Source organism: Myotis yumanensis, unplaced genomic scaffold (assembly GCF_028538775.1).
Source record: "Myotis yumanensis isolate MYYU_CA2020_CCGP unplaced genomic scaffold, mMyoYum1.0.hap1 SCAF_3, whole genome shotgun sequence".
In the NCBI taxonomy this organism is placed as follows: domain Eukaryota; kingdom Metazoa; phylum Chordata; class Mammalia; order Chiroptera; family Vespertilionidae; genus Myotis; species Myotis yumanensis.
The window spans coordinates 65,148,029-65,175,867 of NW_027223754.1; the positions used below are offsets into that span (position 1 = coordinate 65,148,029).

Below are 27,839 nucleotides of genomic sequence, written 5' to 3' on the forward strand. Positions count from 1 at the left end.
TTTATGATACTGTATTCACAGGATCCTTAAGTACCCATATTTTTACCCAAGTATCAGTTATTTTTAGCCAATTTTCTATGGTACCTAACTTGAAAACATTTAGATTTTCCCTCTCAGTAAAGCTAAAACCATTTGTGAACATTATACCTTGAAAGTTAACTTTGAATGAAAGTATAAAATTATTTTCTTTTTTCATTAACAGTAGTCATGTATTTTTTTGGTTCTCTTTTAAGTCAAGTACTTGGCAGATTTTTGCCTTTTACCATATAAGTCCATAAGAAAAATGGTCAGGTTATAACTATAAAGAAATATATCATGCATGGGGTAGTTCAAATTGTGTTCATTCAAGCTCAACACTGGCTAATATTCCATTTGTGCCCTCTGGCTTCTACAAATGGATCATTTCATTGGATATATTCCTGGTTGAAAAGAATAGAACATTTTAAATTCTTTGAAACAAACATTGCTTATTTCTTTAAAATTTACAACAAAATTATCAATAAGTAACTTCTAAAAATTAGTCTATAGCTAAACTATGAGTAGGCAAAAGTTTTTCTTTTTTTAATAAGAAAGAATGGGTAGATGCCCTAATAAAATGTTGTCAAAATTGTTATGAAATACAGGAATAGACCCAAAATTTAAATCTGGGCTGGAAAATTGTTATTTCTACAAACAAATATTTTAAATATCCTATAGCTTATCATACTGATATAATATCTCGGAATCACTTTTTAAGTGTTGAACTGGGAAGATAAAAGTACATACATGCATATATACACACACACACATACACACACACACACCCCCCACATACACACATACACACACCTACATGCCATTTTAATATTAGTTTTACACATATAAAATTATTTTAACAATATTATGGCTATGATAATAGCATATGTGAAGTTGTCATGACTGTAATAAGTTCTGTATATTATAAACTCTAAGAAAGAAGTTAATATGTGACATTTTCTCAAATTATAATATCCTGTCTTGTTGATATTGTGAATAAAGTTTAAATTAAAGCCCTCAGATATTATTTATAGGTATTAGTAAACTCAAGTTATTTTTATTAACATTTGAGCATCCTTTTAAAGGAAGAACCATAATTTCTGTGGAAGTGGATGCATATAATTTAGTTGAAACTGCATTTGTATGTACTAGATGATCTTGAATATTACATGAAGAATAGGCAGAGGAACTGAATAGATATTTTTCCAAAGAAGACATAAATATGGCCTACAACCACCTGAAAAGAGTCTCAGCATCACTGATTATCATGGAAATGCAAATTAACACCCCAAGGTGATATCACCATACCTATCAGATTGACTGTTAGCGAAATGACAACAAATAACAAGTATTTTCAAGGATGTGGAGAAAAAGAAAATTTTGTGCATGTTGGTGGGATTGTAAATTTTGCAGTGACTATGGTAAAAATATGTGAGTTCCTCAAAAAGTTAAAACTAGAGATATAATAAAACCCAACAATTGCATTTCTGAATATTTACTTGAAGAAAATGAAAAAACTAATTTGAAAAGATATATGCACCCTTATGTTTATTGCAGCCTTACTTATCATAGCCAAGATACTGAAGCAACCTAGATTTTCATCAGCAGATTAATGAATAAAGAAGATATGGTTCATATATGATATGAAATATTACTCAGCCATAAAAACTGAAATCTTGAAATCTGGGACAACATAGATGGACCTAGAGGATATTATGCTAAGTGAAATAGGATAGAGAAGGACAAGTACAGTATTATTTCACTTCTATATGGAATCTAAAAATAAAACAAATGAACAAAAAAGATAAAACATAAAGAAAATCATAGATATAAAGGTCAAACTGATGGTTGCAGAGTGGAAGGGGAGATGGATGGTGAAAAATGTGAAGGGGAATAAAAAGTACAAACTTTAAGTTATAAAATAAATCACTGGGATTTAATGTACAACATAAGGAATACCATAGTAACTTTGTATGGTGACAGATGGTTACTATACTTATTGTGGTGATCACTTCATTATGCATATAATATTGTAAGTTAACTTTAATTCAAAAAGCAAGATGCTGGTCTTTATGGACTTATTTTTATCTTGACCATAAATCTAGGTTCAAATTATTTTTAGCAGAGTGGCCTCAAGTTTTGAGAAATAAAATCATAGATGTTATGTTGTAAGCAGAGTTTCATAACCTCTGCACTTAATGTTCAGGTTGCTTGGAATTAAAGGAAGACACCATTGAAAACCTCCTCGCTGCAGCCTGCCTTCTTCAGCTGCCCCAAGTGGTAGAAGTGTGCTGCCATTTCCTCATGAAGCTTTTGCATCCATCCAACTGCTTAGGAATTCGGGCATTTGCAGATGCCCAAGGGTGCATTGAATTAATGAAGGTGGCTCACAGCTACACAATGGTAAGAAAATTTAATATTTTAATAATGGAGACATAGCTGTAGTATCAAAGGCTAAAATAATTACTGTCATTGCATTGAATGACTTTTTAAATTTTAACATAACTTTTGTACCATTGGCGCCTTTTTATTATGGAATACAATGCAAAACATTACATAATAGACTTTATTATGGCTTTATTTATATTTTATAGGCAATGCTGATATAAATATTGTCTATTTTAGATTTTATAAGTTGCTTAAATGAATTTTTTAACTGTTCCTGGCATATCTATCTTTATACACCCACTTTCACAGCTACCCTTTTTTGCCCATTTATTTATTTTTTTATTGAGGGCTAGTAGTTTCCACCATTAAAACTTTTCTTTTGCATTTTTCTTACAACCTCTCCACTATGGACTGAGATGTATCAAGCAAAAATTTATGTTGAAGTCTTACCTCCACTGGGATGATATTTGGAGATGGGTATTTATAGAGATACTAAAACTTCTTTGAATTGTACACTTTAAGGTGTGATATTTTTTACATTATCTTTATTCTAGAAGAGAATAAGCGATTACAACCATTTTATCCTCATCATTTCTCATACCCTAGGAATAATCATCTTAAAAACACTTTACACAGTCCCTGGCATATAGCAAGCCCTATAAAAAATTCAGCCATTTTTGCTATTGTTACTATTAACTTTATTAAAGATTTGATTATTATTACTGGAACAACCAATTTTAAAGTATAGAACTTCCCCTTTCCAACTCAAGGGAATAATTCATATAAGATAAAACTCATTAGGCTTTATTGTTGCTATTTATTAAAAAGCTCTTATTTTGACATTAAACACTTTTTCAAACCACTAATAACATCGAGTCATTTAAAAGTCTTCCCATTATTTTTATTAGATAGAATTTCAATATTATGTTAATGTCCTTCTTTAATCCTTTAAGCAGATTAGTAAATTAATGAAAATGTAGAAATACAAGGAAAGATAAGATAGATGCTTTGTAATTCTATTGTCAAATTCTTCTTTCAAAATTTTTATGACTGGGTACTGTACTACTATTGAAATTACATGAACCATATGAAATCAATGTAAACAAATATTTCATCAACTGAAATATCAAAGTCCAACTGTAGTCATTTAATTATGCACATTTTATTATAATTAGGGTCTCCTGGTTTAACTAAGCCAGAGAACAATATGCCTTCATATCCAGAGGGATAATGGTCCCTTCTGGTCCACTTTGAAATTATTAATTTAATAATAAAAATGTTTTTCTTGCAGCTGCTTAGACTGTTCTGCAATTTGTCATACAATAGTAGCAATATTTTTTAGGCACTTAAAAATGAATGCCTTATAGTAAAATGTATTTAAAACAGAAACTAGAAGAGCTCTAGCTAACATACTCAATTTCTAAAATAACTATGTATTAATTTTTTGAAACTATAAGTGGATTATGTAGTATTATGTCATGTCTTTTGAAATTTAAATGATTTCAAAATCTTTTGGAGGCAAAAGCTCTAGTATTCTCTAGATGTGCATGGGTTGCTATTTTAGTGAAGAAAATATATTGCGCAGTTGTCTTCCTAGACACTGTTTTCTCTCAGTTCCATAAAATTCTGAGATGAATGCTTGTATCTCATATTACAACTTCTCACCACATATTTGCTTCTGATCCTTATTTAACCATGCATATGTCCTCATCCAATCTATTCAAACTGTGCTTTGAGAGCAAACCTATTATGCTATGATATTTTTTTTCTTGTTAACTATGTTATAGCAAATCATCCCAATTTTCCTATTACCTCCAGGACTGAATTAACTTCTTTATTTGCTATAATTATTTATTTGTTTATATCAAAAATAAGATTTATTTGTTTCCATTTTTAATTTTCTTGCTAAGATTTTTTAGATATGAACTTGGTCTTCAAAGTCTAGATATTAACTTGCTGTCCATATGTGTTTGTTATTTATTTTATTTGTTAACTTTTCTTTAGAAATTTCACTCATTTATTTGGCTTCAGCTATTGATTTTTTTTGTGGATGATTCCAAAGTCTATTTAGGGAAGGTGACTCAGCTTGGCAGTGGTTCATGTGCAAAAATACTGGAAAAATTTTATTGAGAGCTCAATATTAGGTAGAAGTGTGAAACTAATTTTAAAGCATTTAAAGTTTGGCTGCTTAAATATAAAGATAGCAACAAAATAATTTAAGGAACTGGCCACCCTTGTTCTCTATTAGTCAGATTTCATTATGAGACCTGTGTTTAATTCTGTACATCGCATTTTAAAAGCACTAGAGAATGATAAGCTGAAACAGATGAGAATAACAAGAATAGTAAATATTTTATCATTTTATATGAAGAAAAGTTGGAAAAAACTGTGGGTGCCTGTGGCTGAATACTACTAGGGAATGAAAAGAACTGTCTTCATGTATTTGACAGAACAAACTTGTATCTAAAACGATAGCATTTAAGTATTATTTTGATATTTTATTAATAGCATAATCTGTTCAAAATAAATATATGAAAGAATACTACTAGAGTTTATCTGCTCTGTATGAAGGATGAAAATTTCAGAGTCTACTTTAGTCTTCTGACCTTTCTTTCTCTTCTGGGTTGTCTATTTACACTAATCACCAGTGCCACTTCCCTCCAAGGTCAGCTCTGCCTTTAGAGGATACTCCTTGAACTGCATTTCCCAGAAATCCTCTCTCCTTATGGTTCTAGATTAGAATTTGCCAATAAGAGGCATTCACACAAGAAATGGAGAGTGAAAGAGAATAGGACACCATTATTCTCCACACACAGTTGCAGGTACATATGTGGACAGATAGAAAGATTAAATAAATTCTAAAGGAGTCCTTGAAAGTGACTTTCTTCACTACTGTAGACTGAAAAAGTTGATGAGAGCCTTCCATAGATTCTTAAGGAATACAGGGCCTTTATGGAGTGTTTTTGAGAAGAATTCCCATTAAATTGAAGGTTGAGATTATTAGTAGAAATTTCCTTAACCTTGACTTCCAAAGCGCTATACAATAGCTGAGTAGGTCTCCCAATCACTATCTACAGTTTTTCTTACATAGAACGTGGAGTAGCTTGTCTTCTTAAGCTAATGTCTTCCACACATACCACAAAATAACAGTTCAAACTCCATATTTTGATATGCATGGTGCTCTGCACCTAGCTTCTAAACTGCTACATGGACATATTTCCTAAAATAAAAATTAAAAATGAAATTGATTTTAAATATGAGCTGTGGATCCCTTTTGCTTGTACTTTACTTGTGATATTTGTCTGGAATCTCTGGCATCTAATTCTAAGTGACCCTTCAGTTTCCAAATTAAATTAATCCATGACTAAAAAATATCTTGAATCTTTTCATGGAATTCTTTTTCTTATCATAGTATTCCTCTTCTTAGGATTATGTGATGTTATCCTAAGCTCCCTTAAACAATTAGTTATCTATTTTATGTCTTTGTGACTGATATTCATAATTATACTGCAAACTCCTCTGTGACAAAGAGCAAGGTTTTCCAATGAAATTGGTTTTGGCCCAGCATTGCATTTAATACCTTGTAATATATTAATTAAATCGCACAGTTCTTTGGCTACTTTTTCAGGATTGTGATTCTTCTCATTTTCGAATTCAGTCAACAAGATTACACATGGTTTTCCTCTAACTTTCTTTCCAATTGTATTTCCTACCATTATTTTCCTGTTCACACAGTTCCAGTCACACTGAACTTGTTACTGCTTTTTTACTACATCAAGCATACTATTACCTGATGACCTTTGTGCTTTTTACTTCTCTCTGCCAGAAACACACTTATACCAAATATTTATATCCTTTTCCCTCTGTCTCGTTCATATTTCTGCTCAAATGTCACTTCCACAGAAATCTCTCTGAATATTGTATATAAAGTGGCACTATCTTCAAAACTCTCTATTTCCTTATACTGCTTTATACACTTCAGAGTGCTAACTACATCATATCTTAATTATGCATATACATATATAATAGTTGTTGTTGTTGTTGTTGTTTACTTCCACCGTTAATCTGGTAGCTTCTTGGTCGCATTGTTTTAAACTTCTACAGGGAGACTGAAGTAACTCTAGCTTCTTCGTTGTGTTTGATGATAACAGTTACCTCTACTGGTACTGGCCATGCACAAGTGTATAGTATGTATCAGGTATGGTTCTCCATAGTAAACATACTTATTTAATTTAATCCTTTCAAAACTCTTGTAAGTTTTGTGTTATATCCATTATTTAAAATAATTAAATAAGGTTTAGGGGTGTTAAATAATTTACTCAAGAACAACAGACAGAGCATAGTAGAATAAATAGCCTACTATTTATTGTCTTACTTCAAATTTTATGCTTTATCTTATACACGAATAAACATACCCCAATATCAAGTCAGATTTCTGACATCCAGAACACTTCAAAATAGGGATTTTTTGAGAGAAATTGAAATTATAAACCTAAAACATAGATGATACCAAAGAACTCCATATTTTGTTCCTTAGTTGTTGTTTTCAATTTCTCTGTTTTTTTACTCTCACTTTCTGACTAGTGCTACCAGCATGGCATAACACATTTCGTAAAGTTTACGCTGGAGGCAGACGCAGTGGCAACAGGACTAATTAGATGCCACCATGTTCAATCAGTAGCTTTAAAAGGTTGAAGTCACAGAACTGGAGCATAAAAGCTTCCTGATAGATTGTAAGAGTAGCTGCCTTTTCAAAGTCTGTTACACTAAAAATCCTACACATGCATCATCCATGTGTCCTTCACAGCCATTAGAGCAATGCCACAGAAAAAGAACAAACTTGATTGATGTGGTTTCTGGTCATGATTTTGAAATACCTGACATCCCTCATGGTTTCCCGCTAGCAGCATACTTTTTTATCTTTAACAATAACCCTACACATTCACCATAAATTAGAGTTTGCTTTGGGACAATAAACATAATTTAGCTTTAAATGTATTTGTTTTTCTAAGGCATTAAAATAAAGTGTACATCATCCATATATTTCTTTTTTCTTCAGGACTATGATATAATGCATTAGTATTAAAATGTGTTTTGAACGTTGTCTTTTTTACATACATTACATTGTATTACTCCTTTTCACTATCATATATATGAGTAATAACTTTTAGTTAATATATAAATACTAAGTTGAAAATTAGAAAAATTTGGCTTTCAGAATTTTTTAATAAATTTATTAGAAATGAAGTTATCAAGATGGGTACAAAGAGTAGCTTGGAGGACAACTGCCATTCATGCTTACTGGTCACAAATAGGAAGAAGCATGTGGAAGCCTAGCTAGAGAGTACCTTCCTCTTATTCCTGTTTTTATTTTTCTTTACTTGCTTTGTCCATAAATTAGACTCACAACTCTTTACAGGCAGGTTTTATTTGTGTTCTAACTCAGTCATTGGTAAAATTCCAGTATACTCCCTAAGACTGAAAGTTGATTTGAGTAAAGGAGCTTTAAAAACTTACTTTTAATTATGTTCAGTGTCATGCACAAACAAGATATACAGATTACACTGGAAAAATTGATAGAAATGTATAATAAGTAGTAATGTTAAAACAAACTAGAGGCTCAGTGCATGAAATTTGTGCACAGAGGAGGGGTACTCTCAGCCCATTCTGCACCCTCTTCAATCTGGGACCCCTCAGACATCCCTTTAACAATCCAGTACCACTGGCTCCTAACTGCTCACCTGCCTGCCTGCCTGATCGCCCCTAACTGGGCCTCCTGCCAGCCTGATCACCCCTAACCACCTCTGCCTGCCGACCTGATCGCCCCTAACTGCCCCCCCACCAGCCTGGTCACCCTCAACTGCCCAACCCTGCCAACCTGGTTGCCACTAACTGCCCCCCCTGCTAGCCTGGTTGCCCCCAAATGCCCTCCCCCCCCGGGCTGGGCTGGTCACCACATGCAGCCTGCTGTTCAGTCATTTGGTCATCCCTCACTAACCCCCCTGCTGGCCTGGTCACCCCATGCAGCCTGCTGTTTAGTCATTTGGTCATCCCTCACTAACACCCCTGCCTGCCTGGTCACCCCATGCAGCCTGCTGTTCAGTCATTTGGTTGTCCCTCACTAACCCCCCTGCTGGCCTGGTTGCCCCACGCAGCCTGGTGTTCAGTCGTTTGGTCATCCCTCACTAACCCCCCTGCCGGCCTTGTCGACCCACTCAGCCTTTCGGTCATCCATTCAGGTGTTTCGGATGTGACAGCCCTGACTCTTTATATTATAGATAGTTATCCACTCATAGCAATTGTAGTTTGACTATAGAGAGCTTTTAGTAGGGTTCTATAACATAACTACAATTAAATATGCATTTATAACAGTTTCAAAGACTAATTAAGCATAATCATAGATTATCCAATGAAAATTATCAGCTTTTTGAAGGTTCATTTTAGACACAGTCCATTTTTTTCTATTCAGATGCTCTTCAAATATGTTACCTAAAAACCTAAAATGTTTTTTATTATCCAAACTAAGACCATTCTATTTTAAGAACTACATCCTGCTTTGTTGTTGACAATGAAGGTGATAATAATATTGACTACTTGAAAAGCATTCCATTCATTTTAAGTATTCTTTCATTTGCATATTTTAATTTTATTTCTTTTACTCATCAATTTCTAAAACACAAAGTTCTATAAAATCAAAACACATGTAAAGTTTATTATTAAAGTGTATTGGGTTTTTTTATTGTTGTCGTCCAGCAGATTTAAATTTTTCTAGGGGGCTGTATGTCTTGAGTTGATGCTATGGCAATAATATAATAAAGGTTCATGAAGCAACTCAAATGTTAAAAACTATTCCATGAACACACATCTAAATGACTTGCATTGTAACTTGTAAGTTGTCTGTTAGTGTTTAATGATTCAAATCATTTAATCAATAGAGTGCCTTTCTGTGCTAAGCAATATTCCTACATGATTAGAATAGTTCAAAAAGGGCTTCCAATGTGATATCAGAACGAAGAAAAGCCAGAAACTTTTTGCCCTTTTCAGTTTGCAAAGCCCAGTTCAGAAAATACAATTAATAATTTACTTTTATTCAAATGAGAAAAAATTCTGATTTTTTATGCATAGGAAAGTCTCACTTTATTAAAATAATTTGCACATCATGAACTAATGTTATAAAACATTTATATTTTCTGATGAGGTGATGAATCACATAGGACTAATTTCTTTCTATGCTTCCATTTTAGATTTTTCTTTTAATGTTATTTCTCTATTAAAGATACACTTGTGCTTAAGGATATTTACAATAATTTTTTAAAGAGGAAGATAGATATAGTTCACAAGAAACATGATAAATCAATCTTTGCCTGAAGGGAAACCCAGTCTGCCTTTTGTAAAGAGAGCAGAGTAGAGATGGAGCAGATCATTTTCTTAAAAGAATACTTTCAGAAATTTATTGTACAACCAGATAAATTCAAGGGAAAATAATGTTTAATAGTGTATCAGATTTACCCCCCAGACCCCAAGTTACTGTAAATATATTAAAATAATGCATAGAGCTAGATTACCTATTCCATGAGGTTTCCCTGCATCTGACATGTTCACTGCTCTATTTTTAGATCTTAGTATAGCACCTTTATCATTTTAGACACATGTTAAATGTTTGGAAAAAAAAGAATAGCTGAATAAATACATCCATATATTGGGTGAGGGCATGTGCTGGGGGTGGGGGTGGCCAGGGAGAGGTCAATGGGGGAAAAAGGAGACATATGTAATACTATTTGTAATTCTTTAAACAATAAAGAATTTAAAATAATAATTATAATTTGAAATGTATTATTGTAAATTGTATAAACTTAAATGAAACATTATAAATAATTTTTTTAAATATATTTTATTGGTTTTTTACAGAGAGGAAGGGAGAGGGATAGAGAGTTAGAAATATCAATGAGAGAGAAACACCAATCAGCTGCCTCCTGCACATCCCCTACCGGGGATATGCCCGCAACCAAGGTACATGCTCTTGACCAGAATTGAACCTAGGACCTTTCAGTCCACAGGCCGACGCTCTATCCACTGAGCCAAACCAGTTAGGGCAAAACATTATAAATATTAATAATTTCAAGTGAAACACATATTCCATCTACTATGTTTGTATATACTTATTTTTCAGTGGATCTATTTCATATTCAATGTTTATATTTAATAGTTTTTAGTACTGCAAAAGAAAATTATTCTTATTTAAATTTAAATTTCATTGAAGGCCACCATTCTATCAAGGGATAAATAGAAAACCTGGTGGGCCAACATAAATGACACATGCTAACACAATAATTCATACCAAACCAAATGTATCCTATTTTTTTTCTTTTAATCTTTATTGTTGAAAGTATTACATAGGTCCTCCTTTTCCCCCCATTAACCTCTTCCAGCCTGCTCCCATTCTCCCCCACACCACAGGTCCTCACAACCCCATTGTCTGTGTCCATATATGCAAACAAGTTCATTGGTTGATCTCTTCCCACCCACCCTCCCCTGCTTTCCCTCTGAGGTTCAATGGTCTGCTCATGCTTCTATGACTCTGGGTCTATTCTTGATCATCAGTTTATTTGGTTCATTAAATTCCACATATGAGTGAGGTCATGTGATACTTATCTTTCTCTGACTCATTTATTTAATCCAGCATAATACTCTCCAGGTCCATTCATGCCATTGCAAATGGTAAGAGTTTTTTGTTGTTGTTGTTGTTCTTTTGTTTTGTTTTGTTTTTATTGCTGCGTAGTATTCCATTGTGTAAGTGTGCTGTAGATTTTTATCCATTCATCTGCTGATGGGCACTTAGGCTGTTTCCAAGTCTTAGCTATTGTAAATCGTGCTGCTATGCACATAGGGGCACATATATTCTTTCTAGTGAGTGGTTCAGGTTTCTTAGGATATATTTTTAGAAGTGAGATGACTGGGTCAAATGTGAGTTTCATTTTTTAATTTCTTGAGGAAACTCCACACTGTTTTCCACAATGGCTGCACCAGTTTGCATTCCCATGTTCATAGATTGGTAGAATCAACATCATTAAAATGTCCATACAACCGAAGGCAATCTACAGATTCAATGCAATATCTATTAAAATACCAAAGGCATATTTCACAGACCTAGAACAAAACTCCAAAAATTTATATGAAAGCAAAAAAAGAACCCTAATAGCTGCAGCAATCTTGAGAAAGAAGAACAAAGTTGGAGGAATCACAATACCAGATACCAAGTTATACTACAAAGCCACTGTACACAAAACAGCCTGATACTGGCACAAGAACGAGCATATAGATCAGTGGAACAGAATGGAGAACCCAGAAATTGACCCAAGCCCTATGCTCAACTAATATTTGACAAAGCAGGCAAGACCATACATTGGAGCAGAGATAGTCTCTTCAATAAATGGTGTTGGGAAAATTGGACAGGTATATGCAAAATATGAAACTGGACCACCAACTTATACCATACTCAAGAATAGACTCAAAATGGATAAAATATTTAAATGTAAGACTTGAAACCATAAAAGTTCTAGAAGAAACCATAGGCACCAAAATCTCAGACATCTCTCATAGGACAATGGAAATTAAACAAATGGGACTACATGAAAATAAAAAGTTTCTGCACGGCAAAAGAAATCATCACCAAAATAACAAAAGACCCCATTACATGCGAGGCCATATTTGCCATTGATATATCTGATAAGGGTTTAATCTCTAAAATATATAGTGAACTCATACAACTTAATAAAAGAAAGACAAACAATCCAATTAAAAAATGGCCAAAAACCTAAATAGACACTTCTCCAAAGTGGACATACAGAAAGCCAAGAGACATATAAAACCATGCTCAAAGTCACTAATAACCCCCCAGAGATGCAAATCAAAACGACAATGAGATATCACCTCAAACCTGTCAGGAAGGTTATCATCAACGTATCCTATTTTTATATATGATTGTAAATTACATAAAACAACACATTATAAATAATTAAATATTGATGGATAATAGTAATCAGAAATCAGCAAGGTTTTGAAGAGTGGGAATCAGATCCTGACTTCTCTAAGTAAATTCAACAAATAGTATACTTTATGGTAGGATGTATTCTAATAAGCACTTAAAATTATTTTGTTACATTAGACAATGTTTATTTGAGAGACATAAAAAAGTATTTTAGTTGACTTAGAGTTATATAATTCACAATTAGTAAAAAGGCTTTCTTGAAAATAATGAAGATTAAATACTTTTTAAACAAAATGGGCTATTTCATTGATACTCAATCTAAGTAGATTTGTTTAAGACTGAGTAAATCTCAAACCAGATATTCTACTATTCTAAGCATTTGTTGAAGATAATTTGCATTTTAATTGGATCTAAAGTTAAAAGAACATGAAGATATTTCCAAATATATAAATGAAGATGGAATTGTTTTTGCTCCAATTTTATTTGAAAGGAGAATAAGCAGATTGTCAATTTACAGAATAGCACTTCTATTTTTACATCTGAAACATGGATGAATAAATGATAATTAAATGATGAAAATACAAAGGATAATATGAAATGTAGAGGAAAATACATACTTTTCAAATAAATATATTGCAATTGATCTAGATGAAAATTGATGAAGTAAAAATAGGGTTTATTATATCTAGTCACTGCTTAAGTCATAGATGCATATATTTACATATACAAATAGACATCTGCATCAGCATTGACTGCATATATTAATTAGTAGAAGGCTATATTGGTAGATAGTAAACTCTATATAACTCTAGTTTACATTTTTAAAAATACACATTTTCCAGTCATACATATACACTTGTATTGTGATCATTGTTAGCATATTAATTTTTACATATTAAATTTTTATAAATGACACAGAATTAAAAAAAGAATAAAAGAAATAGAGGGTGGGACACAAATAGGTTTGTAGTTGCTAGGATGCAAAATAACATGTTTATTCTGATATTACTATTTATTAATTATTGTATTATTTTTCATATGAACAACTGTAAACTAACTTGTGTTCTACCCTGTATAGATAACAATTAGAATCTACACTAATAAAAGAGAAACATGGTAATTAGCGTACGACCGCTACCCTTCTCATTGGCTAATCAGCATATCCTTATGAGGATGCAATGATGTACTTTCTTCTTTGAAAGAAGAATGCAGCAAGCTTCATTTTCTTAATTATTCAGAAAAATTATGTGGAGGGATGTCATTAAATCTTGAAAATCTCAACTATTCTCAAATACTCAAGCTTAACTGGCCAACATTGCGGTTTGCATTTAAATAGTCTGCTTCAACAGGTAAAACACATTTTGTTAGTTGTCAGTGATGGAAACATCACTTGACATAGAAAAGAATATTATTTTACCAGAACATTTAAAATAAAAAAGGACATTTTTATGAACTCATTTGAAATTCATTGTTGTAAATCTATACCCTTTGTTTTTTTTCTTTTACTATTCAAGTCATAGAATGCTCTGCAAATTATTGTCTTATTTAAAAAAAACATAAATATGAGTGATATATTTCAGCTTAGTACAAATAAAACTTAGAAAAAAACCATACTTTAAGCTAAACAACACCAAGATCTATAAATTATCATAGATACTACATACTCTGGCATCCTTGGCAATAAAGATGAGAATCAATGAAGCTTCAGGTTCCAGGAAAAAAGAACAAACAAATTAAAAACAACAACAACAAAAAAAAAACTTTAGTGATAGATCATTAAATGAAAACTTTCCAACTCCAAAAATAGGTTGGGTAAAAAGAATAACACAGTTCAACCATCATCTTGTCATTCAATGGTATTCTTCAATATCAAACAGTAGTAGAAAATAGACTTATCTTACTGGCCAAAGAATAGCAACTTATATAGTAATCTAGAATTTCATTATCTGTTTTTTTTTTTTTTGTTTTTTTTTTTAAAATATATTTTATTGATTTTTTACAGAGAGGAAGGGAGAGAGATAGAGAGTTAGAAACATCGATGAGAGAGAAACATCGATCAGCTGCCTCCTGCACACCTCCCACTGGGGATGTGCCCGCAACCCAGGTACATGCCCTTGACCGGAATCGAACCTGGGACCCTCCAGTCCACAGGCCGACGCTCTATCCATTGAGCCAAACCGGCCCCAGCCATTATCTGGTTTTTAAAAGCAAATATAATCCTATATAATAAAGAGCTAATATGCTAATTAGACTAAACAGCAGAACAACTGTCCGGATGACTGTCTAGATGACTTTCCAGATGAATCCAGGGCTGCAAGGAGCTATGAGGGCTAGCCAAGGCTGTGAGGCCCGAGCCCCTTGTATGAATTTCGTGCATTGGGCCTCTAGTCTATGTATATAAAAGCCTAAGCAACCAGTATGACTGGTTGACTGAACGACTGGTTGACCGGTCACTATGGCACCCACTGACCACCAGGGGCAGATCCTCAATGCAGGAGCTTCCCCTGGTGGTCAGTGCACTCCCACAGCCAACTTCCCACAGTCCCTCCCCTCCCTTGGCCTGCTGATCTGATTGACCCCAAAGGCGGGCCAGGCATAGGAACCCCACCTATACACAAATTCGTGCACTAGGCCCCTAGTGTATATATAAATTTAGATTTTGAACAATACATAATTTCCTGCAAGTATTCATTTTCATTTCTTATTGTTTTAAACCAAAACCATTATTAATAACCTTATTTTTTGCAAGTAGGTTTCTCACATATCATATTCTTAATATTAAATACTGGTACTTAAAATGTTAATTAATAGCATGTTAGAATTTGTGACATTCCTTGAAGTTTATATTTAAAATATTGAGAAGGTAGCCTGGCTGATGTGGCTCAGTGGTTGAGCGTTAGCGCATGAACCAAGAGGTAACCAGTTTGATTCCCGGTCCAGGCACATGTGTGGGTTATGGTTCCGATCCCCAGTGATGGGTGTACAGGAGTCAGCAATGGATGTTTCTGTCTCATTGATGTTTCTACCACTCTATCCCTCTCCTTTCCTCGCTAAAAATCAACAAAAACATATTTTTAAAAAATTAGTGTAGAACACCACTGAGATTTAAGGAGAGAATTGGTCCTATTATTGGCATAGGCATTGTAGAAGTAATTTACAACCAGATAGGTAAACTAAACTAGATGATTTCTCAAGCTGTTCTTTAAAACATGGGCTGAAAGCCTAGGCTGCACTCTTACTTATTATTAATTTTGTCCAGAATATGTTTCCACCAGTGTTGTTTTAATCTTGGTCAACAGTATCATTTTTTAACTACTTTGCTACAAAAGTTTCCATAATCTCCTGACCACTTAAAGTACTTGAGATCTCAACACCTCTGGAGCAGAAAACAAAACAAAACAAAACAAAACACAAATTTAAAGTATAAGGGGAAAAAAAGCATTGAAAAGTATATGCAACTTTTTAACTAGGTTTAATAAAACTATGCGTCTTGAGTAATTCATTTGAGATCTCTCTCATTGACTGTAAAATGATGAAGTTTATTTGAGACCACACAGGCTCTTTATGGTCCCTTGAAGTCTTACGGTTTTACAAATATCTTGTTAAATCTAAAATTCATGAAATATAAATGCATTTCTAGATAATGTGGATAAGTGATATTTTGTCATTAAGTAATAAAAACTCAATGTCGCCACAAGTGGAACATTATCTAATAGCAGTTGGGAATCAAAAAATGATTGTAGAAGAATGAATAAACTTTTTTCCTGCTTCCATATGTTTTATGTTTTATAAAAGCAGCATTACTGAGATATAATTTACTTACCATACTATTCACCAGTTTTTGTGCTGGTACTTCATTTCTTTTTTTTTTTCTTTCTTGATTAAGGTATTACATATGTGTCCTTATTCTCCTATTATCCCTCCACCCCTCCCACTCATGCCCTCACCCTCTGGTGTCTGTGTCCATAGGTTAGGCTTATATGCATGCATACAAGTCCTTTGGTTGATCTCTCCCCCTTCATTTTTTTTATTGCCAAATAATATTGCATTGTATGGATACACCTAATTTTATTTATCCATTCATCAATTTATGGATATTTAAATTATTTACATTTTGAGGCATTATGCATAATACTGTTATGAACATTTAAATGGAAGTTTTTGTGTGGACCTAATATTTTCTTTTCTTTTTTTAATGTATTTTTTTTATTGACTTCAGAGAGGAAGGGAGAAGGAGAGATATAGAAACATCAATGATGTGAGAGAGTCATTGATCGGCTACCGCCTGCATGCCCCATACTGGGGATCGAGCCCACAACCTGGGCATGTGCCTTCGACTGGAATTGAACTTGGGACCCTTCAGTCTGTAGGCTGATGCTCTATCCACTGAGCAAAACTGGCTAGTGCTGGACCTAATATTTTTCTTTCTGTTGGATATGTAACCAGGAGTGAAATGGTTACATGGTAATTCTGTATTAAATATTCTGAGGCACTGAAAGACTGTTCCTCGGAGTAGCTGCACAATTTCACATAAGGATTCAATTTCTCTATATCCTTGACAACATTTTTAAATTAACTTTCTTATTGACAACAGCCACACTAATAGGTATGAAGTGATTATCTTCTCATTTTGATTTGCATTTCCCTAATGCCTAAGAAAACTGAGCATATTTCCATGTATTTATTGGACATTGTTTATCTTATTTGGAGAAATATCTGTTCAGCTTTTTTGCCCATTTTTAATTGAGTTATTTGTCTTTTAATTATTGAGTTGTAAAAGTTCTTGTAGTCTAGATAGGTTTCTTATCAACTATAAAATTTGCAAATATTTTCTGCAATCCTGTGGGTTGTCTTGTTACTTTCTTAATGGTATACTTTGAGGACAAAGGTTTTTAATTTTTATGTACAATTTATCTATTTTTTTATTTTGTTGATTGTGTTTTTTATATCATAACTAGGAAACCATTAACTGATATAAGGTCACAAAGATTTCTAACTATGTTGTCATATATTAGTTCTATGGATTTAGCTCTTACATTTTGTTCTGTTATATATATTTAGTTAATTTTATCTGTTATATATATTTAGTTAATTTTGCCATTTTTACTGAATGAGTGCATATTGCATTTTGCTGTTTTTACTGTTATCCAAATTATTTTTTTTTATAATTAGCCCCTAACCCTGACCATCAAGTTTAGTGTTTTCTATATTTATGTCTTTATCTCTTTTAATGCAAGTCTTTGGAAAGACTAGAGACTGAAATTCACTTCATTGTAAAAGCAACACATTGTATAACACCTGGGAGCAAATGCTTATTATTAAAATGTGGAGGGAGCCCTAACCGGTTTGGCTCAGTGGATAGAACCTGCAGACACAAGGGTCCCAGGTTCGATTCTGGTCAAGGACATGTACCTTGGTTGTGGGCATATCTTCAGTAGGGCGTGTGCAAGAGGCAGCTGATTGATGTTTCGCTTTCATCGATGTTTCTAACTATCCCTCTCCCTTCCTCTCTGTAAAAAATCAATAAAATATATTAAAATAAAAATAAAATGTGGGGGGAAACTAAGAATGTTTTCTACAATAAAAATGCCAAAATAAAGATTATTAGTCAAAAAAATAGATATCATCATCCTTTTACCTAAATTGAGCATAATAATTAATATATTAGAGAGAGAGAGAGAGAGAGAGAGAGAGAGAGAGATCTCAGTTATTTTGGCCTTAATCTGAGGAAAAATAATGCCAAACCTGAACTATATATGTAAAGTACTTTACAAAGTATAAGGTGCAAGGCTAATGAAAGATATTATTGTATTTTTATTAATACAGCTAGGTACACGTTTAATCTTGGAAGAACAGGTATCCTTTCTACTATTTAAGAACAATTCTTCCATTTGTTTTCTTGATCTTAACTCTCCTCTCACATTAGAAATGTTATTTTCTGTTGAATAGCTTTTTCCTAAATAGTCCTTTTTTTCTTTGCATGAACACAATCTAACCAACATGTTTTTCTCTTTCCACTCTACAGTACAATCGTCAGGTTGCTGTAACAAGTAGCCATGAGAAAGGGCTGAAGGGAGATGAGTCAGCATTGTTGGCTGAAAGGCCTTTTAGTAATGATAGGAAGACCAAGTTTGGCTGGAGATTACACTTCTGAGGAGGTTGGAAGTAGTCAGGAATTAATGAACATTTTTTTTAATCCTCTATCCATCTGCTCCTCATTCTTTCTCCCCACCTGCACTCACCACACAAGGCCACCTGTCTAATGAAGAACAGGTAGTCCAGGAGTAAGGCCACAAGGAAATTTAGTAGGATTGTTTGATCTGGGTCTCATTATTCTGAGATATCCTTCTCAGAGGGAGAAAGTTCTGGGCAGAGTCCAAAACACAAAACCTGCTGCATACCAATATTAAATAAATTCATAGTGATAGAGTTCCTTTAATCTATACAGAGAAAACAGGAGCCATGGAATGATTCAATAGGTACTGAGAGGGAGCAGGCTGGAGAATGATATCAAAGCTTTAGGGTATGGTGAGTCCTCCATGCCTTTAGAGTCTAGAACTTTTTTAAAAATATATTTTTATTGATTTCAGAGAGGAAAGAAAGGGAGAGAGAGAGATAGAAACAGCAATGATGAAAGAGAATCATTGATTGGCTGCCTCCTGCACACCCCCCACTGAGGATCATGCCCTTGAGCAGAATCGAACCTGGGACTCTTCAGTCCACACGCAGATGCTCTATTCTCTGAGCCAAACCGATGTACAAGCAATGGTAACCTGGGGGCCTAGAGGCAGGATGACTGTCCGTAGGGTATTAAGAAATAAGATCCTCAAATATGATAATATGTCGTATCTAAATAAGGATTACCTAATTTTAAGCACCATTAGATTTCTTATTGAGGCTTATTTTATACTAGAGGCCTGGTGCACGAATACGTGCACGGGTGGGATCCCTCTGGTTGGCCTGCAAGGATTGGGCTGAAACCCACAGTCCAACACTGCCTGCAGCTCCTACCTGCTGTTCCCGTTCATCCCGGCCCCACTGTGCCAGTCACGGACTTGCGCCCAATCAGTCCTGATCGAGAGAGGCTTGTGCTGCCGCAGCAGCACTCACCAGCCATGAACCCTGCATGTGGAACCATCCCAAGGGGTGTAGCCTGCAGGATCAGGCTGAAACCGGCTCTCTGACATCCCGCAGGGGGTCCTAGATTGTGAGAGGGTGCAGGCCAGGCTGAGGGACCCTACCAGTGCATGATCGGCAGAGGAGGGGCCACTGGAGGGCTCCAGGGTGTGTCCAGCCCATCTTGCTCAATCCTAATCAACCGGACCCCAGAAGCAAGCTAACCTTCCGGTCAGAGCATCTGACCCTTGGTGGTCAGTGCACATCATAGTGAATGGTAGACCGGTTGACTGCCTGCCCCTGGTGGTCAATGCACATCATAGCGAGCGGTTGAGCATCTTTAGCATATCATTAGCATATTACACTTTGATTGGTTGTTCAGTTGTTCTGCAGTTTGGTCTATTTGCATATTATCCTTTCATCATATAGGATTGATTTACTACTACAATGTGAGACTGGAAAGTAGTTAAAAGTGACTTATAAACAAGTGGGTGTACACTTTAAAAGTTAGAACATGACTGTAATACGAACAAAGTGAAAACCATGACTCACACAAATATATATTGAGCACATCCCAAATAATTTATTTATCTCATGACTGAGAGTATCAGCAGGATGGTAAAACTAGTTTAAGGAGACCAGAGTCACTAAGGAAACAAATGCTTCAATTAAATTGCAAAGTTAAAGAAAAAACTGGATCATGTCATACAAGGCAATAAAACTTTAAACATTAAGGTTTATCTTTTCCATAAGGTAGAAATCATTTTTAACTATCATTATTCTAAAAATTGATAAATAATTTTACAAAGCTTATGCTCAAATCAATAGAAATTAAAAATAAAGCAAAGTTATATTGTTCTAGTAAATTATTCTTCAATGGTCACTACAGACAATATTTTGCTATGACATTAAAATAAAATATAGTCATAATGAATCTTATTTACAAGTGCCACATAATAGTTCTTAGCAAAATAGCAGAAAGAAATGACAAGAAATTATAATTCCTTTACAATTTGACCACAATAATATTAATAAATGGATTACTATAAGCTGGGCAATGTTCTAAGTGTTTACATATATTACCTGTATTTTAATCCTAACAATGCTATGAGATAGGTAGTATCTTTACAGTCAATGAAACTGAGGCACAGAAAATTTAATTAACTTACTGAACTGCACTCAGATAGTAGTGAAGCCAGAATTCAAATTAGGGAAACTAGCTTCAAAGTCCAATTTTAACCATTGCACTGTACTGTCTCTCACTAACTCTCCTCCTTAAATCCTAATTCCTCCTCTACTGTTACAGTGCCATAAGAGCATCTCCCTTCCCATCAGCACTTCCTAAAATCACGTCAAAGATTTAATAGCAGTAATAATGATGGTAATGGTGACAGTGATGATGATGATGCTTTTGTTCAAAACTGGCATTTAAAAATTCTTGTAAGTATCAATAAACACATAAGAATGTAATTTTTTGATTGCTCTGTAATAGACACTCTTAACAATGAGAAGTTTATCTGTAATTGCTACATCAAGATGATACCAGAATCGATGAGCAGGAATTCTTCCCAAGATCATGTCTCATGGAATCAAAGAATGAAGCCTTGGACCAGAGGAGTTCAAGCAAGATAAGAGTTTATTGCAAGCAAACACAGGCTCCCTGCTCTGGGAGCAGACCCAAATGGGTTGCAGCAGAAGCATCTGCTCTTCCCCTTATATCACTAAAGTCCTGCTCTTTGTCTGTCTGTGCCGCTCTCTGATTGGTTCCTGGCCTTTTTGCAGCATTTTATTTTACACTTGCAAGAAAAACATCCTTTTCTCAAACATCCTGTTTTCCTGCTATCCTGTTCTTTCTGTTATCCTGTTTTTCTGCAAGACATTTTGTGGTTTCAACTCCAATTGTCATGTCCAAGCTTCCTCCTTCTTCACCCTATACCCTGGCTACCTAATTCTGCTTTAATTCCTTTCAAAGACAAGAACCCTAGCCCTAATCGGTTTGGTTCAGTGGATAGAGCGTCGGCCTGCGGACTCAAGGGTCCCAGGTTAGATTCCAGTCAAGGGCATGGACTTTGGTTGTGGTCACATGCCCAGTGGGGAGTGTTCAGGAGGCAGCTGATTTATGGTTCTCTTTCATCAATGTTTCTAACTCTCTATTCCTCTCCCTTCTTCTCTGTAAAAAATCAATAAAATATATATATATATATATAAAAGACAAGAACCCTAGCAGCTACCCTCCAAACCAGATAACTACCCTTAAGCAACTCCAACATAGAAATTATTCAACCTCCATTGCAATATGAATCTAGCCTCCACTAAGACACAGAACAGCTGTGACAGAGTTTAAATATCCAGTTGTACTTTTCTGTACCAATTTTCTGCAGTGTTTAACACCAATGAACATTTTCTTCCTTAGAATCCTCCTGACCTTGCATTTTGGAGCAGTCTTCATTACTGTTTTTTCTCCCTTATTATTTACCGAACCTTAATTACTTATTCTTTTAAAAAATATATATATTTTTATTGATTTCAGAGAAGAGGGAGAGGGAGAGAGAGAGAGTTAGAAACATCAATGATGAGAGAGAATCATTGATTGGCTGCTTCCTCACACCTTCTACTGGGGATCAAGCCTGAAACCCAAGCATGTGCTATGACCAGGAATCAAACCATGATCTCTTGGGTTCATAGGTCCACACTCAACCACTAAGCCACGCAGGCCAGGTAAATCTCTCATTCTTTTTCAGCTGAGATAATGCATTAGCTTCTGTTTCTGTCTCTCTCATTTTAATTCATTTTTAAGTATTTTATTAGGTGATATTTATAATTTATTCAAAATGTTTTCAAATATTTTATTTTAAAATTTTATTCATTTTAAGTGGTTTATCGTGTAATATTAGAAACTTAGAATATACATCCATGCTAGTACTTCTTAATTTAAAAATAGAACTTCTTAAGTATATTCCTACCTGTATACTCCTTGAAATCCTATCTACCTGTCCTTTCCTTAATGATAAACACTATTCTTTGAGATTAGTAGGAATTTGGTGTTTGTAGTACACGTATTATTAGAAGATATTTATCACATCTGAATATATTCCTAACATATATTTAGTTTTGCTTATTCTTAAACTTTATAAAATTGTACTAAATCATAGTTTTCAATGGAGATAAAATAGCACTTTATTATTTACTTTTCTTTAGTTAGGTAGGTGGTTGCTTTTATTAAGTCCAAATCTGATTAAATCTATTTATATCAAAATAATCTTTAGTTGCTTCCCACAAACTATAATAAGTACAAACTGTTAGCATACAGTATTTTTATAATCTGTTGCTTACCTACTTTTCTGGTCCTGTCATTGGATTACCTTGTAATTCTTTCTATGCTGCCATACTAGCACTTGTAGCTCCAGATCATCCATGATATTTCATCACCTGTCCTTACACATTACTCTCCTTCTACCTAGAGCATTTTACTCTGCCACTTTTGTGTCTTTTCATTTCAATTTAATTTGCAACCCAAAAACATACCTTCCTAAGTAAGGTGTTTATACATATCCCCTAGGCACACAGAAAACTTATTTTACTACACTTCCTGTAACCCTGTCTTTATATCTGTTGAAGAATTTATTTAATTGTACATATATTATTGATTTCTAATTTCCATTATGCATTAACTAGGGGCCTGGTGCATGAATTCATGCACCTTGAAAGGAACTGTGGGCCACAAGGCTGTGGTGGACACAGGGGCGGGTCTTGGCCCATCCACTGCACCCCTGCCCAGCCCCTCCTGCTGTGGCACCTGGTCCCCTATCTGCCGGCAGCCTTGCTCCCACTGCCTCCATTCCCACACACTGATGGCACTGGCCCCACTCACACCTGCTGAAGACGCAGAGCTGTTGGGGCCAGTGCCAACAGTGGGCCCAATTGACCCTCAGGAGCAGGGGGAGGTGAAGAAGCCCTCAGGGGTGATCAGGGCCTCTTGCACCCACTGATGGGGCCGAGCGATCTGAACCAGCGCCAGACACCGGCAGTGGTTGTGAGCGGCAGCTCCAGTGCCGGCTGCAGGTGTGAGCAGGGCCGTCGCCAGCAGCAGTGCAAGAGGCGGTTGCCAGCCCTGATCGCCCCTCAGGAGCAGGGGGAGATGGAGAAGCCCTGAGGGGCGATCGGGGCGGCAGCCACAGCTCAAATCTGCTGTCGGCGCCAACAGTGGGTGCGATTGGGGACAGCACCAGCAGCAGGTGCAAATGCCAGGTGGGACTGTGGTGCGTGGGAGCAAAGAATATTCAGTAACCAACAGAGGTTCTTCCCCAATGACAGCTACCAGCACCCTGCCTTGGTCTGGTGCCCCCTCTCACCTGCTCTACCATCCTGCTGTGGCCGACACCCGCCATGTTTTGTACATGCCCCCTGGTGGTCAGTGCACATTATAGTGACTGGTTGTTCTGGTTGTTCCACCGTTTGATCTATTTGCATATTAGCCTTTTATTATATAGGATTTTTTTAAAAGCTGGAGGCTATTCTAAACATGATAAAATATTGTTTATGAAAGTTTAACATGATAAAATATTGTTTATGAAAGGTTAACATAGTAGTGTCTAAATAGCCATCTCAGAAGGTGGATAAATAAAAAATGAATTTAATTAAGGAATGGGGATGGAGAATGGGAAGGGCTACACAGAGAAAACAGGTTGTTGGAGACAGGTTCAGGGGGTTAGCCCGAGATGAGCTGCCGCTGCCCATTGTTTCCCTGGTTGCAAGTTTCATGGGGTCCCTCAGAGTTTAGGGGACATGTGCTGTCGGGGAGGGGGAAAGAAGGGAATGGCACAGGCATGCTCCTTAGAGCGAGAGTGCACTGGGTCCTTTGTCCTGAGTATACTCATCTCTTTCTTGCAGGTGGAAATCTTAAGGCAGGTCTCAGGGGAGGGTCTTAATAGAATATTCATCTGCTTTCCAGGTGTGCTTTTTCCATGGTCATGGTCTCCACTGATTGGTCGGTGTTAGGACAGGGGGTATTAGCCAATGCAGCTGGTCTTGAGGGGGCCATGGCATCCCTTGTCTGGTTTTCCTGCTTTTCTGGGCCTGGAGCTGAAATACCACTGAGGCCTAGATTTTATCTCTAAGGAGGGAAAGGTCAGGGGTGTGAAGAACCTGACCAGTGATAAGCTAAGGGTGAAAATGTTACCCTGGGGGTGAAGTTCCTATTTTCCCAGTTTTGCCCCTTGCTAGGCATCTGGAGCTTTCTGCCCTGATGAGTTTCTGTACCTGTCCCATTGTTCTTGCTCTTGGGTCTAACAGTTTTTATTGAATAACTAGAGGCCCGGTGCATGGATTGGTGCACAGGTGGGGTCCCTCAGCCTGGCCTGTGGGGATTGGGCTAAAACCGGCTCTCTGACATCCCCTGAGGGGTCCCAGGTTATGAGAGGGTACAGGCCAGGCCTAGGGACCCTACTAGTGCACGATTGGGACCTTGGGGGGGGGGGGCCCCAGGGCGTGTTTGCCCCATTTCTCCCAGTCCCAATTGGCTGGACCCCAGCAGCAAGCTAAACTTCCGGTTGGAGCGTCAGCCCCATGGTGGTCAGTGCGCATCATAGTGACTGGCAGAACAGTCAAATGAATGGTCAGATCCTACTTAGCATATTAGGCTTTTATTATATAGGACTGATCAAATGAATAAATAATAGAGTGGGCACAATAGAATGAGGAGGAAAAGAGAATACAATTCCACACACTCTTTAGAAAAAGAGAGAACAGGAACAGGGTTAGGCTTTGGAGGCTTGTCTTCACATTGAGTTTGAAATAACCACCTTTTATCAAATAGGGAGTATAGATGTTTAAGAGAGATTAGTTGCATTCATTAGTTTCAGAAATATTTACAAGCTGGGATTAATTAGACTATGCCAGCTCTCAGTCCATATATGACTTTAGGTAGCAAATGCTCTTTTGGAACACTTAAGCCTTGCTGTGCAAGACTGAGATCAACTGAATAGACCCTGTTATCACACTGACATGGAAGAACAGGCATTGTATCTGCATTAATAGATTTTCTGCAAGACACAAGCATTATAAATCTTGTCACAGACAATAGGAGTGACTTGACCTTCTGTATAACCTTACCTTATCAGATTTCTAGTAAGGTGTTTGAGGATGTTTCTTTTACTGAAGGAAGAGGTTTTTAGTTAATTCCAGGGAAAATGTTATTGAAGTTGCAACCGGTTTTTATTCTCTACTGGCTAAATTTTCATATGGAAAAAAACATATTTTCCCCTGTTATTTGGTCAGTAAGATCATTTTCATTTTCACATGCAGAAGCCATCTCATTATCTGCCAAGCTGGTACTGAAACAGCATGAATTGTTCATTTTAATGGAGAAATTTACTTTATGAAGATGCTAAAGTGGGCTAGGGGTTAACATTTATGGCTGTTTATGTATTTGTATATTTAATGTTCCTGTTTATTTCATGTTCAGCCTTTACTTTATGAGTGCATACAGAGGAGAATTAATGCTTGTGAGGCATTTTGTGTCAGAGATATATGATCCAACAAATATGTTTGCTGACCACTCTCTTTTTCTTTTAGGGACATTTGTGAATGAGGAATTAAATGAACAAGAATATTTTGCATTCATTGTTACCCTTTAGTCTGTGACTGTTTTTGGTGTAAAAAGGCATGTCTGTGTACATATTCATAATGTAAAAAGCTCAGGTTGTCATAAATTTAGGTAAAATTGAATATTTTCTGTAAACATGTCAAAACAAAAACAAATAAGTACCTAAGAAAGCACATTTGTTGTTTACTATATTACTCATCAATTTAGCTTTCTCAATTTATTTCAAACCAAGGGTAATTTTATATTGCCTTTTTACTCCCTTTGCCTTTTTGACATGTTTTATGTAAGTTTGCCCAATCCTTTACTGTGACATTGATTTAGGAATGTAACTTTTATTATACTGGTTCATTAGGTAATGACTGAATCCCTAATTAAAATAGCACTATGGACTAAAAAATAAGTAATGCTTTACTCCTTTCACCTTTATTTCCTTTCCTAATTTTTTTTTTTTTTTTTTGGCATTTCTTTCTTTTTATTTTATTTTATTTTTTTTTCTTTTCTTTTTTTTTTATTGCTTAAAGCATTACAAAGGGTATTACATATGTGTCCTTTTTTTCCCCACCCTTGACAATACCCCGGCTTCTCCTACCCCCCAGTGTCTTATGTCCATTGGTTATGCTCATATGCATGCATACAAGTCCTTCAGTTGATCTCTTACCCGCCTCCTCCTGCCCCCCAACCCTCCCCAGCCTTCCCACTACAGTTTGACAATCTGTGTGAGGCAGCTCTGCCTCTGTATCTATTATTGCTCAAAAGTTTATAATGGTCTCTATTATCCATGAATGAGTGAGATCATGTGGTATTTTTCCTTCATTGACTGGCTTATTTCACTTAGCATAATGCTCTCCAGCTCCATCCATGCCATTGCAAATGGTAAGAGTTCCTTCTTTTTTACAGCAGCATAGTATTCCATCATGTAGATGTACCACAGTTTTCTAATCCATTCATCTACTGATGGGCACTTAGGCTGTTTCCAGATCTTAGCTATGGTGAATTGTGCTGCTATGAACATATGGGTGCATATATCCTTTCTGATTGGTGTTTCTGGTTTCTTGGGATATATTCCTAGAAGTGGGATCACAGGGTCAAATGGGAGTTCCATTTCCAGTTTTTTGAGGAAACTCCATACTGTCTTCCATAGTGGCTGCACCAGTCTGCATTCCCACCAGCAGTGCACAAGTGTTCCTTTTTCTCCACATCCTAATTTTCTTTTAAAATTAAGCTGGGGCTGCCGAAACCGGTTTGGCTCAGTGGATAGAGCATCGGCCTGCGGACTGAAGGGTCCCAGGTTCGATTCCGGTCAAGGGCATGTACCTGGGTTGCGGGCACATCCCCAGTAGGAGATGTGCAGGAGGCAGCTGATCGATGTTTCTCTCTCATCGATGTTTCTAACTCTCTATCTCTCTCCCTTCCTCTCTGTAAAAAATCAATAAAATATATTTTTAAAAAAATAAAATAAAATTAAGCTGGGAATCACTATGTTCCAAAATTTGGAGTTTGACCATCTCACATACATTTTAAATAAACGGGAATTCTGGTGAAGACGGTAGCGCTGTTTTCATAATTCCTTTTATAAAACTTTAAAAAATGAATGAAAAGCATCAAAAAGAAGAAAATGCATCCACATTTGAATTAGAGAATTACATATAATTCAATAATTCTGAAAAAAAAGTTATCAAATCGTGTAAAATCTGTCCAAATGTAAAGGGAAACATGAATTTGACGCAT

At 35.7% G+C, this 27,839-nt stretch overlaps 1 protein-coding gene across 1 annotated transcript in view; it reads left to right on the top strand.

Annotated features, from left to right (window-relative positions):
- Nucleotides 1-27,839, top strand: part of KLHL1 (kelch like family member 1) — a 380,716-nt gene that overhangs the window by 166,209 nt on the left and 186,668 nt on the right. Inside the window, exon 4 of the mRNA XM_070408965.1 lies at nt 2,222-2,418. Coding sequence (XP_070265066.1) covers nt 2,222-2,418 — 197 coding nt within the window. The remainder of the gene's footprint in view (nt 1-2,221; nt 2,419-27,839) is intronic.